At 40.1% G+C, this 15,019-nt stretch overlaps 2 protein-coding genes across 6 annotated transcripts in view; one reads left to right on the top strand and one right to left on the bottom strand.

Annotated features, from left to right (window-relative positions):
* Window positions 1-2,752, top strand: part of PREPL (prolyl endopeptidase like) — a 58,501-nt gene extending 55,749 nt beyond the window's left edge. For all 4 annotated transcript variants that reach the window (XM_019466838.2, XM_019466776.2, XM_019467060.2 and 1 more), the window contains one exon: window positions 95-2,752. In XM_019466838.2, the coding sequence (XP_019322383.2) occupies window positions 95-184 (90 nt within the window). In that variant the 3' untranslated portion in view covers window positions 185-2,752. The remainder of the gene's footprint in view (window positions 1-94) is intronic.
* Window positions 724-15,019, bottom strand: part of SLC3A1 (solute carrier family 3 member 1) — a 36,869-nt gene continuing 22,573 nt past the window's right edge. For both annotated transcript variants that reach the window (XM_019467203.2, XM_019467114.2), the window contains 5 exons: window positions 12,491-12,615; window positions 10,413-10,608; window positions 7,511-7,678; window positions 6,506-6,622; window positions 724-1,311 (listed from right to left, as the gene is read on the bottom strand). In XM_019467203.2, the coding sequence (XP_019322748.2) occupies window positions 871-1,311; window positions 6,506-6,622; window positions 7,511-7,678; window positions 10,413-10,608; window positions 12,491-12,615 (1,047 nt within the window). In that variant the 3' untranslated portion in view covers window positions 724-870. The remainder of the gene's footprint in view (window positions 1,312-6,505; window positions 6,623-7,510; window positions 7,679-10,412; window positions 10,609-12,490; window positions 12,616-15,019) is intronic.

Raw genomic sequence — 15,019 nt, 5'->3', positions numbered from 1 at the left:
TTGTGGTTAGGTGAAGATGGACAGACAAAGAGATGTAGCCCTCGAGTTTTACCACAAAGGCCTTTATCTAATTTTTTAAATGCATTTCTTTTAGATTACAGCCCAAATTAAATTCTTGTACGAGGAACTTGGACTTGACAGCACCAGTGTTTTCGAGAATCTTAAGAAATACCTAAAATTCTGAAACGCTGCATTCCATGGGAATTGGAAACACACTGAAATATTTCATAGTCTTATTTCCAATTGGGTAAGCAACAGTGAGATTTTTTTTTAAGTTAGTAATTTTTTAAAATTTGCTTCTCCATCCACATTTTGTCTCGTGTATATCTCACTTGCTTCTACTGCTCTGTCCTTTGGCACACGTGCCCTTTAACCTAGGAAAGGGGTTTTCAAACCGTGCTCCTCAGAAGGACACGGAGGACGGGGTGAAGGAAGGTTTGGTGACAACACAACTCTCCCAGCTCCCCCTTCAGAACAGCTCTGTTTCTGTCTGTCCGAACTAACATTTCCTTTGAAAAGTTTACAAATCAAGGTCCTGCCTCTTTGCTAATGAACACTTTTAGACACATCAGCAGTAAGTCCTCCAATTTCTACGTCTGTATTTTATGAAAAGAGGTAACATTCTTCACATTAGAATTCATTAGATCTCTCTGACAGTCCGGGGTCCTCAGGTGTCCCGATCATCTCTTACACTGATGCTAGCTCAATAAAGTTACAAGTTCCTGCAAGCGATAGTTTTATTATTTTTAAAAAACATTTGAGAACCTTTTCTAAAGCTGTTACATTCACGTTGTATTACCCAGCCGTCTGTGGTGCGTGAAGTTACTGCACATGCTTAGGAGGGAACAGGACGTCAGTGTCTTCATCTCTTTAACACAAGCTGTGCAGTAGGTTTAATGTGCTGGAATAGCACGCCCGATTAGAAACAAAACAGCTGTCTCTGAAAGCTGTTTGGTGATGGAGGAGATTCTTCGTGTTGTATTCAAGGACGAGGCCTTCTCCTTTGTCCAGTAAAATGTCATGCGTATCAACTTCACCGCCCTTGTCGGCAAAACTGGTACTTAACCTTATGCTTGCTCTTGTGGGAATATTGGGAACCATTTCCTTTAGATTTAGCGGTGAGGATTCTCCAAAATTCAAAACCACCAGAAAGACTCGGTCGATGCCATCCAGCTCTCTTGTGTACACGACAGAGTGGCTGTTATTCCTCAGATAGCAAAACCAGCCCCTGCTGAGGAGCAGCTCATTGACATGAAGTAAACTTAATTCTTGATAGAACTTCAGTGCTGATCTGGGCTGAGTCTTTTGGACCTATTTATTAAAAAAAAGAAAAAATTAACTATTCACTTCTCAAATAGTTGTTAGCGGGTTTTTTTTGTTGTTGTTTTTTGTTTTTTTAGTAGTCTTAGTATCAAATAAGGAACTTATTTCCCAAAAAAGTTTGCTTTGGTTTTGCCCATTAAAATGACTACCAAATTGTAAGTATTGATAGGTTGGTAAGAGTAGTTTATTTAACTACCGAGAGATACTGCAAATGCAGGGAGTCATTGGGTGCACAGCGTTCTGCTCTCATTTTGGCCAGACGTTATGAGAGACCAAATTTGACTCCACTTTAGGTATCTCAAAACAATGTCCATGTCTAAGTTACCTGGTGTTTAACTTGCCTAACTACAGTCCCTTTATGCTACATTGTAACTGGAAGAAAGGCTGCCACTGTGGCCATGAACTGGGAGGGCTTCCCTGTTCTCTTTTGTAGAATAGTTTGGAGGTCTCTTTAACTTCAGCAGACACGTGTTCCTTACGTAGCCAGTGGTGAACAGAAAGTTGCAAAAAAGGACGCAAAGCAAAATGCTGCCTACAGGGAAAGTTTAAAAATTACACTTCTTTAATGTGTGTCCATTAAAGAAGATTGGGGTTTATTTCACAGCTATATAGAGCATATATAATTTAATTTCAAGCGCCTTCTCCTGTGATTATGTTAAAATGTCATTTTAATAACAGGATAATGTTTGGTTGAATGGATATACCAAATTTAAAACCATCCCTGTCATTTCAGCATTCAGCTTTCTAATATTTTCTCATATTTGTAGTGCCTCTCCCATATCTGGATTATTTATTTAGGATAGAAAGACCATTACTACGTCAGAGAGTATGGATACTTGATACATAATGCCAAATTAGTCTTCATAAGAGCTGTTGCCAAATCAGTGGTGATGTTCATTTCCGTGGACTCTTGCCAGCCATGTTGACTGCGGCGGTGGTGGCTGTCATTGCTGTTATCATTGTTGTTACTGCGGGGCAGGTGCCTAATGTGTGGTCTTCAGTGAACATCTACTGAATGTTTGAAAAATGTTTATTCTCTGTTATCAGGCACAAAGGTATTTATGGTACATGTATATGGTATATGTATATGACTTGTCAAATTACTATTAACATTTTCTATAGCCTTAGATGATGCATGGAAAAGCATAGTTCGGTGCCACTCACATAAGAAGTGCCCAGTAAGTGTTAACTATTATCTGTGTCTACTTTCTAGAAGTATGTTGAAGTGTCTCTCTGTAATTGTGGATTTGTCAGTTTCTCTTGGCATTTCTCATAGTACTTGTTTTATATATTTGGACGCTATTGTTAGATGCATAGATCATGACTTGTAGTGGAATGTTCTTTAACAGTTTTTGAAAATTACATTGGTCTCATAATGCTTTTCATATTGAATTCTATTTTGTCTGCTATTAAATATTTCCACACCTGCTTTTTGTAACTTTATTTTTTTAAATAGGAAATGCATGCACACAGTATAAAATTCATTTATAAGAGGAATATATAAAATAAGGTTTTTCCTAACACCATCCCCTCGCTTTTCACCTTTTGTCTCAGAAACAGACACTATTGCTGTTTATGCTACATCCTGTGCCTTTGCAAACAGATGTAGATATACTTTTTCTCTATACAAGTGGAGGCATGCTACCATAATGGACTCTGTTGCTTAGTACAGGGTAGAGATGGTCTCATGATACCAGTGCATTCTTTTTAAAAGCTGCATACTAGTCCATTGTGTAAGTCAACCATAATTAATTCTCTTGATAAAATATTTAAATCATTTCCAGTGGAGATCCTTGAATATTTATCATTTTCCACATATATTAGTATTCTCGGAATGAAATTACTAAGTCAAAGGTTATATGTGCGTTTTTTGTTTTAGCAATGTCTCTATATTGGATTTTGTCTCTTTACCTTAATCTGAGAGTTTTTATCTTTTAATAGGTGAATTTGACCCATTTATATTGGTGATTGCCATGTGTTTGGACATACTCCTACAGCCTTATTTTATTTTTTATTTATATTTGTACTATTGTTTTCATCCTGTTTACATCGGTTGTTTTGATGTAATATTTTTCCTTCTATTCTTTGAAAATGACACTCTTAAAATTGTAATGCCTGTTTTAAAATATACTTTTCTCAACATCCGGAGCAGTGCTGTCCAGCAGAACTTCTGCAGTGCTGGAAGTGTTCTATATCTGTGCTAAAGTGGTAGCCCCCAGCTGCTCTGCACTTGAAGCGTGCTAGTGTGCCACAGGAAGTGAATTCTGCATCGTTTAGTTGAGTTACTCCGTTTCCATGCCCTGAAAAGAGTGCTTTAGCCTGCTCGCTCACACATTCTCTTTCTCTCCCCTTCTCTGCTGCCACTTCCCATATAGAAATCAATCACTAAGATTTTTGTTCCAGAATATCTTACTAACCTTACTTTACATTATGTACCAAAAAATATCCTTAAGTTCTGTTGATTCCTTTCCTTACTGTGTTTTATACATCATGTATTATTTTTTTAACATTTTTTTATCTTTAAGTAATCTTTATACCCAACATGGGGCTTCAACTTAAAACCCCAAGATCAGGAGTCACATGCTCTACTGACTGAGCCAGCCAGGCACCCCACATCCGGTCTTTCTTTTAGATTCATCTTTTTGTTTTGTTTCAGTCCCTGATGATTCTTTCACAAGCTGGCTATTTTTTTTTTTAATTTTTTTTTTTTTTAACGTTTATTTATTTTTGAGACAGAGAGAGACAGAGCATGAATGGGGGAGGGTCAGAGAGAGAGGGAGACACAGAATCGGAAGCAGGCTCCAGGCTCTGAGCTGTCAGCACAGAGCCCGACGCGGGGCTCGAACTCATGGACCGTGAGATCATGACCTGAGCCGAAGTCAGACGCTTAACCGACCAAGCCACCCAGGCGCCCCATAAGCTGGCTATTTATGGTAAAATTGGGGTGCATGCTTTTCCAAGACTATATTCATGAACGCTAGTTTCAGTGGATATAAGATTGTAGGTTTAGAATCAAGTTTCCATCATAGCGTTAAAGATTAAAGTTCTAATATGTTCTAGGATCCGCTTAAGCCAGTCCAGTTCTCAGTCCTTTGCTTGGGCGGTCTGTTTTACAGTTTGGTTTTGGTTTCCGCATATTTTTAGACTTTTTTTCTTTATTCTTGCCATTTTTCTTTGAATATATAGTTCCCTCTGGTTTCTGTTCTCTTCTAGAATTTCATGTTGCAATTTCTAGATTGATTGCATATCAAAAATTTTCTCTTTGTACTGTTACTTGCCTTTTTTCAGTGCATTCTGGGAGAAGTCTCTGGATCAGTTTTCCAGCACCCTAATTAGAATGTCTGTTTCAGTCTTTCACAATGTTTTACGTACCTACATGCTCTGATCACTTTTTTTAAATTTTTATTTAAATCACCTGTACACCCCACGTGGAGCTCAAACTCAGCACCCCAAGGATGAAGCAAGGATGAAGAGATGCATGCTCCACCCACTGAGCCAGCCAGGCTCCCCTCTGATTCCTTTTTTTTTTTTTTTTTTTTTTTTTAATTTTTTTAACGTTTATTTTTGAGACAGAGAGAGACAGAGCATGAACGGGGGAGGGGCAGAGAGAGAGGGAGACACAGAATCGGAAGCAGGCTCCAAGCCATCAGCCCAGAGCCCGACGCGGGGCTCGAACTCACGCACCGTGAGATCGTGACCTGAGCTGAAGTCGGACGCTCAACCGACTGAGCCACCCAGGCGCCCCCTGATTCCTTTTTTAAGAGAATCAAGAGACTCCATAAGACAGTATAACAATAACAAAGTCTTCCGTTTGCCATATTTCCTCTACTTTAACAGTTTTCTGTTAAGAGTGGTGTTCTCTTCCATCCTCTTAATTTTTCTCAAATGTGTCTTTCTTGGCGATCCATTTACTTTTGCATTTTGATACTCCTTGTCTTCGGTTGTCTGCCTTTAGTCATTATGAGAAGCTTGATTTTACTTTCTTTTAGAAATTAAATTCTTACCTGTCTCTAGGGCTCTTAGGGATGTATTTTATTAAATAGCTTAGCCTGAGACATTGTGTTACGATTTAGTATTCCTCCAAGCATTACTCTTGATCATTTGAAAGACTTGGTTAATGTTGTAGAAAAAATTGTTTTAATTTGCATTTACCTTTTTTCATCTTTCTGGTATATATTTTTATGTAGGACTTCTTAACCTCTTGGACTCAAATTGAAAACCAGTAGATGCATTTAATCTCAAACACAAATGTTAAAATACGTATTTTTGTTTTCAAGGACCTATCTAATACTATCCCAGAAGCCTCTGTGGAGTTTGGAGCAGGGAGTTGTGGAAACAGGAGGGTTTGCGTGAAGCTCAAAACAGATTAATAACCTGGGGAGGCTGCACTTACTGTGATGAGCACTGAGTAATGTACAGAATCGTCCCATCACTGTGTTGTACACCTGAAACTGATATAATATTGTGTGTCAGCTATACTTCAGTAATTTTTTCAAAATACTTAGTAGATTGGGGCAAGGGGAGATTTTTGCTTTAAAATTTTTAAGTCTCATGGGATGCCAGGAATTTCTCTTCTGAGGTGGTTTAAACAATGACATTTTCACTAGTACATGACTCCACCTGAAGCCATTTCATAGTGTCCTGGTCCAAGGAAATGTACTCAGCCCTTTGCCAAATTAAGCAAACTGATTTTCTAAACAGGAATGCGTATATTCCAGCAACTCCAGCTGAATCTGGCAACCTTGATCACTAGGATGATAGAAAACAGTGTAGCCAAAAGCCAAAGGGTGTGCTTTTCGAGAACAGCTCCTTTTAGGAATTGGTTACATCTTGGTTTCTTCAGGTAATTATCCTTAATCTTCTTTCCTTCCTTTCAAAGGCGGGAAAGGAGGACAGATAGCTGGGCTTGCTGAAAGACCTCCATAAAATCTCCTTAATAGCTCAAAGTTCTCAAAGTCATTCCAGTGAATAGCTGTGTATTCCATAGGATACTCCACATGGTGCACTTCTGTACCAGTCTGTACTGCCACAAAAACATCACTTAAAAACTCTAAGTCTATGTGATTAATTTAAAGAGAGCATCAGTTAAGGTCTTGGGCACCCTCAGGGTGACTGTTCGTTGTCAACACAGAAACTCATTTCCTATTTCTGGAATCAGCATAACATTTTCATTTGTACTTACATCAACATTTACAGTGTGGTAATCTGAACTGGTGGGTAACCACGTGTGACTGGCTTCAGAAAAACCAGCATTTGAGCTGTTGTCCCACTGCATCGGTGACTTGGAGAAAAGGGTATCCTGTGTCACAAGACCATAAAGAGAAAACAGTAGTTATTAAAAAAATATAATTTGGTCATGGTTTACTTCATAATTATTTAATTCCCTGTACTTCTTAGTACTTGTATTTATTAGCATTTATAATGAAAAAGCTTCAACATTCAGTACATAAACCGGCTTCTCACTTTTAATTGGAAAATCGTGACATGTTGAGTTTGAATAGATTATGGTAACTGGACTTTGGTACATGCTTAGAATCTTTGCAGCTTTTCCCTAAAAATGAGTAATGTAGGATTTCAAAATGTGCGATTGCCAACACGTTCTGTGGTGTAGTGGCAATGAGTTCAGGTATGCACCCATGTACAAGTAAGCCTAAATTCTGCCCGCTTTTATTCAGCCTGGTTGTTGCACGTGAACACACACAAATTTAGGAAATGTACACCAAATATTAGGGAAATTGGATCTCCAACACTGAAAGCTAACCATACAAATTATTACGGGTTCACCTAAGAACACAATTTTGAGATCCATAGCCTCACAAACAAAAAACACTCAAGTCTGGGGCTGTGCATTACATTTGTTAACATGAAAGGAAGAATCTTTGTGCTGTGGTCAAAATCTAGCAGTACAGACCTCTGTGTTCCAGGTAGAGGGCACTGAGTAATATTCCCAACTCAGAGCACAGGTTCTGAAATTCTAGTATGTCTACGAATCAGCCGGAAAACATCTTTAAAATGTAGATTCCTGGGCTCTACACAAGAAATTCAGTTGTGCGGCTTAGGAAACAGTATTCTTAGCTCCCAACAAAGAAAGGTGACTGTCTAATAGTACGAAAGGAAAGCAAAATAATCGTTTTCATCAGTAGAAGTAAATTCTCTAGTTTCATGTAGTTAGATTATATTAACTTACAACGTCGTAGCTTTCGTTGAGATTTGTGACTAAAATATTTCTCATTCCTATTTCTTCCCCATAGTAAGTTATGGGGGTTCCAGGGAGTGTGAAAACAAGCATGTTCATGATGTTGACATATTCTGCCCCCAAACGAGAAGTCAGCCGGGCACGGTCCGGTCCACCGATCTGAAAGGCAGATATTTTTAAGGACATAGCTTAATATACAGTTTTCTGGAAAACTTACCCTATTGCACAAAAAGTTCATCAGGCAGAAAAACAAAGTTAGCTGTGAGTACCATGGTATCAGCAAGCCTGGCTTTGAGTACCAGCGCTGCTTGCTACTTGCTGTGTCACTGACCAATTTACTGTCTTGGCCATTATGATCAACAGAATGGTGTTAACAATTCACAGTGATGTTGCAAATGTGATAAAATGTATGAGGGTGCGTGTTAATATTTTCACACATTTGGATGAGAGAATATGGACAGGAAACAAAAATGTTTACCCCATTGAGGGCACAACAAGGAGGGAACAGGTGGAAGGGGTAGGAGCAGTTTCTGGTGTGTGTGTGTGACTTGAACTATTCAAAACAAATTTTAAAGATAAATCAACTTTTATAGAGAAATGTACACAGTCCAAGAGGAAATTTTCTAATGTGTTTCCTGTTTTTAAATTTGGTATTTCTATGCTGAATTCTCTAATTACATATTATGATATTATATATTACCTAGTCCTTAAGAGTTTATTTAAATCACCTAGCAGTTCTCTCCATATACCACAACTCGGTCTCATGTGCATTTGCTGAGCGTGGACTTTTACTATTGAAAAAGTACTTTCGGGGTGCCTGGCTGGCTCAGTCAGAAGAGCATGCAACTCGGTCCTGGATGAATTCAAGCCCCACATTGGGTGTGGAGATTACTTAAATAAATAAGCTTTTAAAAAAAAATTCTTTCCCACCTACCTTCTATCTTCTTGCCCTCCTCCTCCCCTGTCAGGTATTCTCTCCAGTGTACAATGATGAAATGACAAGCTCTGAGACGTTATATCACTTATTCAAATTAGGGTATAATGCAAAACCAGCCTTTGAATTTGAGTCTTAGAATAAGAACTTGGTTGTTACAGTTCACAAAAAGAGTTTTGTGGTTTTTTCTTTTTAGATGTACTAAAAACTATCTACAGTTACCTTTTTGTAGACCACTGTAAATTATTTCTCTATGGTCAGAAAAGTCAAATGTCACCTCTGTTTATTTTCATTATCTCGAGAGCATTTGATAAGAAACCCTATGGTTTCTCAAACTTTCTGGACTTAGAGCACTTTCAATTTCAGAACTGAAATCAAGAAATATTTCCGCAGGTAGTTCACAGCAGTGGACAGAGATTGGGGCCTCTCATAGGCTGAGAGAGATCCCAGTCACCTAAGCTAATGGAGACTCTCAGTATATGAAAAATACAAGTGCTAAAACTCCATTATAAAATAGAAGGGGCCCTTGTGGAATGGTGGAGGAAAGACCTCCAAAATCTCAAGGAGAATGCTGGCAAAAACAAAATCCACTGTTTCAGAACTCTGGAAACTAGCTAAAGGCCTTCAGTAATCTTAAGAAGTATTTACTCAAGAAAAACAGCAAGCTTTGTGTCATTTTAACTGGTCCTGAACTCCTGCCCCTTGGATCTACAATAGCCTTGAAAACCTCAGTCCAGCAACTACTGTAGCTGTGAAAACCAGGAGCCACCGGGGTAGTGGGGGGGGGGGGGGGGGGCAGAATAGGTTTAGAGTTCACCAAAAGCTCCATTTAGAGAACTGTCACAATTTGACCTTTCTAGCACTCGCTTTTAGTTGGATTTTTTTATTAGATGCCCTATCCCTGAGATATTGGCCAGAAATAATCAGCAACGGTTATTTAGCATCACATCTGCCTGAGGAGGTATTGCCATTTGGGGCTAAACAGAGACTGACCAAAAACCTTAAAAGGTGGGGAGTGAGGTGACCATAAGAGCCTTTGAAAGGCTCTGACAGATTCTTGGAATCTGGAACATGTGCAGATACCCTGGGAAGACTTGAGAAGGCTCTAATCTCTCATCTCTGGCTAACCTTGAAACTCAGTGCAAGCAGAAAGTGAAGACTAAGGTAGAACTACCAACTGCCTGCCAAAGTGTTGAAAGCACACCCCAACACACACAGTCCCTCAGCAAAGGCTGGGAGACTTCATGGTTCACCATATTTCAGGAATCTCTTCAAATCATTAGTTGATACTCTGACCAAGCAGACACTTCAGCGGCCACACCCAACAAAGAGCACAGATTTTACAAAATTCAGGAAAGTCACTAAAGAAACAACCAGCAACAATAAACACCAGGGAAGAGAGAAGGGGTTTTCCTACATTACTACATTATTTAAAATATCCAGTTTTCAACAATAAAAAGGAATGCAAAGAAAACAGGAAAATACAGCCCGTAATAGAAAAAGCAGTCAATAGAAAATGTGGATAAAGAAACACTGGCCTAGCGGACAAAGACATTTAAGTCAGCTGCTATCCATATGTTCAAAGAAAAGTGTGAGGACAGTGTCTCATCAAATAGATACTGTCAATAAAAAGGATAGAAGAAAGAACAGGAAAGAAATTTCAGAGTTGAAAAGTATGAGCACTGAAAGGAAAAACTCATTGAGAAGGGCTGGACAGATTTGAACTAACAGAGAAATCAGCAAACTCGAAGACCGATCAAGATTAGTCTGAGAACCAGAAGAAAAAGAATGAAGAAAAATGACAAAAACCTGGTCAGAAGCTGGGATAGGCCTGGCTCCCTGAAGAATCACCGATGAAGGGAAGGGTGACGCCTGTTTACAGACCTAGCCCTTGCATTAGGGGTGACTATTCAACAAGCACCACAGCCCCAGACGTGCTGATCAGGCTTGAGGACTTACCATCCAGTTAGGCCATTTTCCTTCTGGCATGTTTTCCATCCAGGATGTGATAACCTCAAACACACCGTTCCCAGAAGGAGTGTTCAGCTCACTGAGATAATCGTTGAAGGGAAAATCTGCTTCTTGGACAAAAGGCAACCCGTAGTACATCATGGTCCTGTCAATGCTCTCTCCGTAGGCTTCAATCCCCATGAACCTGGAAGAGTTGGCAGGGTGCAGTGTCCTCAGGGCCCGTCAGGGGACTGAGAAGCGTTCTGCAGCTGCTTCCGTCTGCTGGACTCTTATCCACATCCAGCTGGGCTCGCTAGGAAGCAGAATCAAGCCAGATGGCCAGGTAGTGGCATGCCTGCTCACCTGGACCCTTTCTCACTTCTCATGGACAATAAACCCAAGGACTAGCCTAATACTATGCCGTGCCTAAGAGTTAGGAAATACATTTGGGGACACCTGGGTGCCCTAGTTGGTTAAGCATCCAACTCTTGATTTCAGCTCAGATCATGATCTCACAGTTCTGAGTTCAAGCCATGAGTTCAAGCCTGACTCAAGTCAGGCTTGAGTACGGAGCCTGCTTGGGATTCTCTCCCTCTCTCTCTGCCCTTCCCCTGCTCATGCTCTTTGTCTCTCCAAATAAACATAAAATACATTTGGATATCAGTCAATATTGTTCTTTCTTTCTAAATCTTATTAAAACTCAGTAACTTCCAGAACTCTTTAGCAATCTTCCTCACACTTAGAATCTGCAGTGTGTGCATATCATGTGAAGGGGTTTTCCCCCCAAATCTTCCCGTTTTATTTGAATCCCTATAAAGCCTCACTTTATTATCAGGATGACCCTTGGCTATTAAAAACCAAACACTTGGAGGGGCGTCTCGGTGGCTCAGTTGGTTAAGCTTCGGCTCAGGTCATGATCTCACAGTTTGTGGGTTTGAGCCCCACATCCAGCTCTGTGCCGACAGCCCAGAGCCTGGAACCTGCTTCAGATTCTGTCTCCCTCTCTCTCTGCCCCTCCCTCATTTGCACTCTCTCTCTCAAACATTTTTTAAAAATTTTTTTAAAGCATCTGACGTTTATTTTGGCTCAGATTATGATTTCACAGTCCCGCATGTGCGCTCTGTTGCTCTCTCAAAAAAAAAAAAAAAAAAAAAAAAAAAACCCTGAGGTGCCTGGCTGCCTCGGTAGAGCACGTGACTCTGGATCTTGGGGTCATGAGTTCAAACCCCACATTGGTTGTAGAGCTTACTTTAAAACAAACACTCTTAGGGAAAGACATCAGCCTGAAATGACCTACATCAGTGCTGACTTCACCTGTTTGAAGTAAGTGCACACTATCTGGAACCCAAGTGTTTCAGCTCCGGTTCCATCCCTGCCATTTACTACCTGTGTGACCATTGCCTTTGTGCTCGAGTCTCAGTTTCCTTATCTGTAGTATGGGGATAGCAATCAGAGGACCTACTTTGAGGAGGAGAAATTAACTCCTGTTGCTGCTACTGGGTGATGTATATAAACATAGGAAGAGATTTAGTGAGTTTATGTGTCCCTGTTTTAAGTGCTTCATATACATTATCTCTTGCAGTCTCACAAAAGCCTGAAAAGGGTTTCACCTGTTAATTGATGAGAAAGTGGGACTTGAGTCCGCCAACCAGCCCAAGGTCACACACAGGACTCTACCTTAGGTCCATCTGATTCCAAAGCTGTGTTGCTAACCATTGTGATCTAATAGCAGTTTAGTTTAAACATTTGGATTTATACTGGACACTGGACACTAACAGGCCAAATAGTAATGATTAAAAGTAGAAAAGTCAATGGCTAACATTTAGACTATGTATTTTAAGCTAATTTCACAAAATTCTGTGAAGGACTGTGATGCGCATTGTCTGAACAAAAAAAGAAACTGAAAATGAGCAAAGTTAAAACAACATGAAAGACTATCCCAGGCCCTGGCAAAACCGAATTACAACACACTGTAGTTATGGAGGTTTGTTAAATAATTTGAGCCTCTCGAGAATGCCTGGCTGTGAAGGATAAGCTATAGATCACACCCTACGCCCGTGAAGAACAGAAGCGTGTCTTGTGGTCACCTGTATCTCCCAGGCTCCCTGCTGTATTGGTCCATTGTCTGCCGGAAGCTCCGGACAATGTCATGCATTCCCACTTGGGTGGTGGTGAAGTCATGATACAGCTCCCAGTAATGTGTGACCGTGTCCTTAGGAAACCAAGAAACATGGTTACCATCATTTCATATATCAGATGCCTATAGCTGGCCTTATGCGAATATAGATGGTCTCTTCAAAGGGCTCAAGCCAAGACAAACGTGCTGAAGGATGATCCTAGGACTTTAAGTGCTCATGGGGTTTTATGGCTGGAGAGTAACATTCATGACTATTAGGACTTCCTTTGATGCTTAAATTATTAAGTAAAACAAATTTTACTATGTAAACATTGATTACAAATGGATTCAACAAAACCCTTTTCCTAATGGTCCTAAATGCTTAAAGGCAAAGAAAACATAGAGCTTCTTATTACACCTGGACTTTATCTGCTTACAAAATTATCATCCAAAGTGTAACAGAATAAAGGATAGAAGTGGTAAGTAAACACTGCCAGGGGTTCAGTAATTTTTCCTGATATTCATTCTATGCCTTCCTAGGGTTACAGTGATCTAGAATCCAAAGTAAAAGACTATGTCTGACACAGCCAAGGTCATAAATCCTGGGTTAGGACATGGATCTACACTGCCATCCATTCAGTGGACTCCTTTTCAATAAGTGAACTTGCTTGCTAGATCAAGTGAAGAGTTTTGGAGTCCTAAGTCTCTTACTGAAATCACTTTTTCTTTAAGTTTGTCTTGGGTGGCACACAAGACCCATTGTTCTGATCTTTTGTCATGGCTGGAGGCATATGCCTATCTTATGACATCTCATCGTAATTAGGAAGGTTACTTTGAGATTTCTTCTCCAAGGATATGCACTTCTCTTTGGGACTAATATATCACCTTTTTTCCCCCTTCATTTTCCCTATTGGAAATCATGTGCTTCCCACCGCTGCGCCTCCCCAAAAAATGGCCTCTGATTAAGGACATGCTCTCATAATTAGTCCAGGCATTGCCAACTTTTCTTTAGTTAACTGATTTGGTTTAATGATATGCTTAAGTACCCATAAATGTATTAGGATGAAAGCTAGACACTTGATAATTAACTATATGCATTTCATGTAAAGTGTATCATGCTCTATATAATAATTTTAGGGGTTTTTTTTTTAAGTTTATTTATTTTGAGAGAGAGAAAGCGTGCAGGGGACGGACAGAGAGAGGGAGAGAGAAGGAGAATCCCAAGCAGGCTCTGCACTGCAAGGCTCAAATTCATGAACCATGAGATCATGACCTAAGCCAAAATCAAGAGTCAGATATTTAACCAACTGAGCCACCCAGGTGCCCCTAGTTTTTTTCACTAAACATTACACTGCTAAGATTCACCCATATTGTTGTGTGTCACTGTAACTCATTTATTTTGACTAATGTATAATATTCCATTGTGTAAATTTACAAATCCATTACTCTGCAACCCATTTTAGGACTCCTGTCTAGCCATTGAACATAGAGTGACTGTAGAGTGGTGGTCAACCAGAAGAGCAGAGTGGCATCCTGATTACTGTCTCTGGTGTGACATGGGGGGAAGGGTGAGAACCACTGGTGTGGAACCACAAAGAACCCAGATTCTGTAGCAAGATAGGCTTGGTTTATAGTTCTATTTATCATCTCCATCACCCCGGATAAAGTCAGTTCTCTAAGATTTTCTAAATGAGGATCATGAAATGTCTCCTGTGAGCTGTTGCAAGAGTTAAATGGACTGTTCTAAATAAACAACACCTAGCATACATTCAGCAGGTGTGTGTTACCTGATCTTCTGTGTGTTCTTTAATGATTACAAAAGCAGCTCAGGAATCCTAAGCCTCCCCACTTGAGCTTGAGTGAGATGATACAATATCAGTGAGTTGTCAGAGCCCTTGGTGGAGCCCGTGCCCTCGGAACCCTTGTCACCAAAGTACTCCTTAAGGATGCCCTACATCAGAGGGTGCCAATGAAGGAAACATCTAGGCATATGCATTTGAAACAACTCTGTTCTTCTAAAGAAACGATCCAAAGCATTTCCGATAGGGGCGCCTGGCTGGCTCAGTCAGTGAAGCATACAGTTCTTGATCTTGGGATTGTGAGTCCAAGCTCCATTTTGGGCAGGGAAACACACACACACACACACAACTACACTTCAGGCACCATGGTGGCTCAGTTAAGAATCCAACTCTTGCTTTAAGCTCAGGACATGATCTGCTGGTTCGTGGGTTTGAGCCCTGCATCAGGCTCCATGCTGCCCTTCTCTCTCTGCCCCTCCCCCACTCCAGTGTGCTCATTCTCAAAATAAACTTTTAAAAAAACTATGCTTTAAAATTCAGAGGCATATATTAATAAATTTCACTAAATTAAATATTTTTTTAAAAGCTTCCTATAGATAGGATCAAATTCCTCTCTGGTCAGTGGTGTCTCGTGCTAGAAAAGAAAACCCTCTGGGGGCGCCTGGGTGGCTCAGTTGAGTGACCAACTTCAGCTCAGGTCA

The sequence above is a fragment of the Panthera pardus genome, unplaced genomic scaffold (genome assembly GCF_024362965.1).
Source record: "Panthera pardus isolate Hobbes unplaced genomic scaffold, ASM2436296v1 HiC_scaffold_25, whole genome shotgun sequence".
Classification (NCBI taxonomy): Eukaryota; Metazoa; Chordata; class Mammalia; order Carnivora; family Felidae; genus Panthera; species Panthera pardus.
This window is presented reverse-complemented; position numbering and strand designations above follow the sequence as displayed.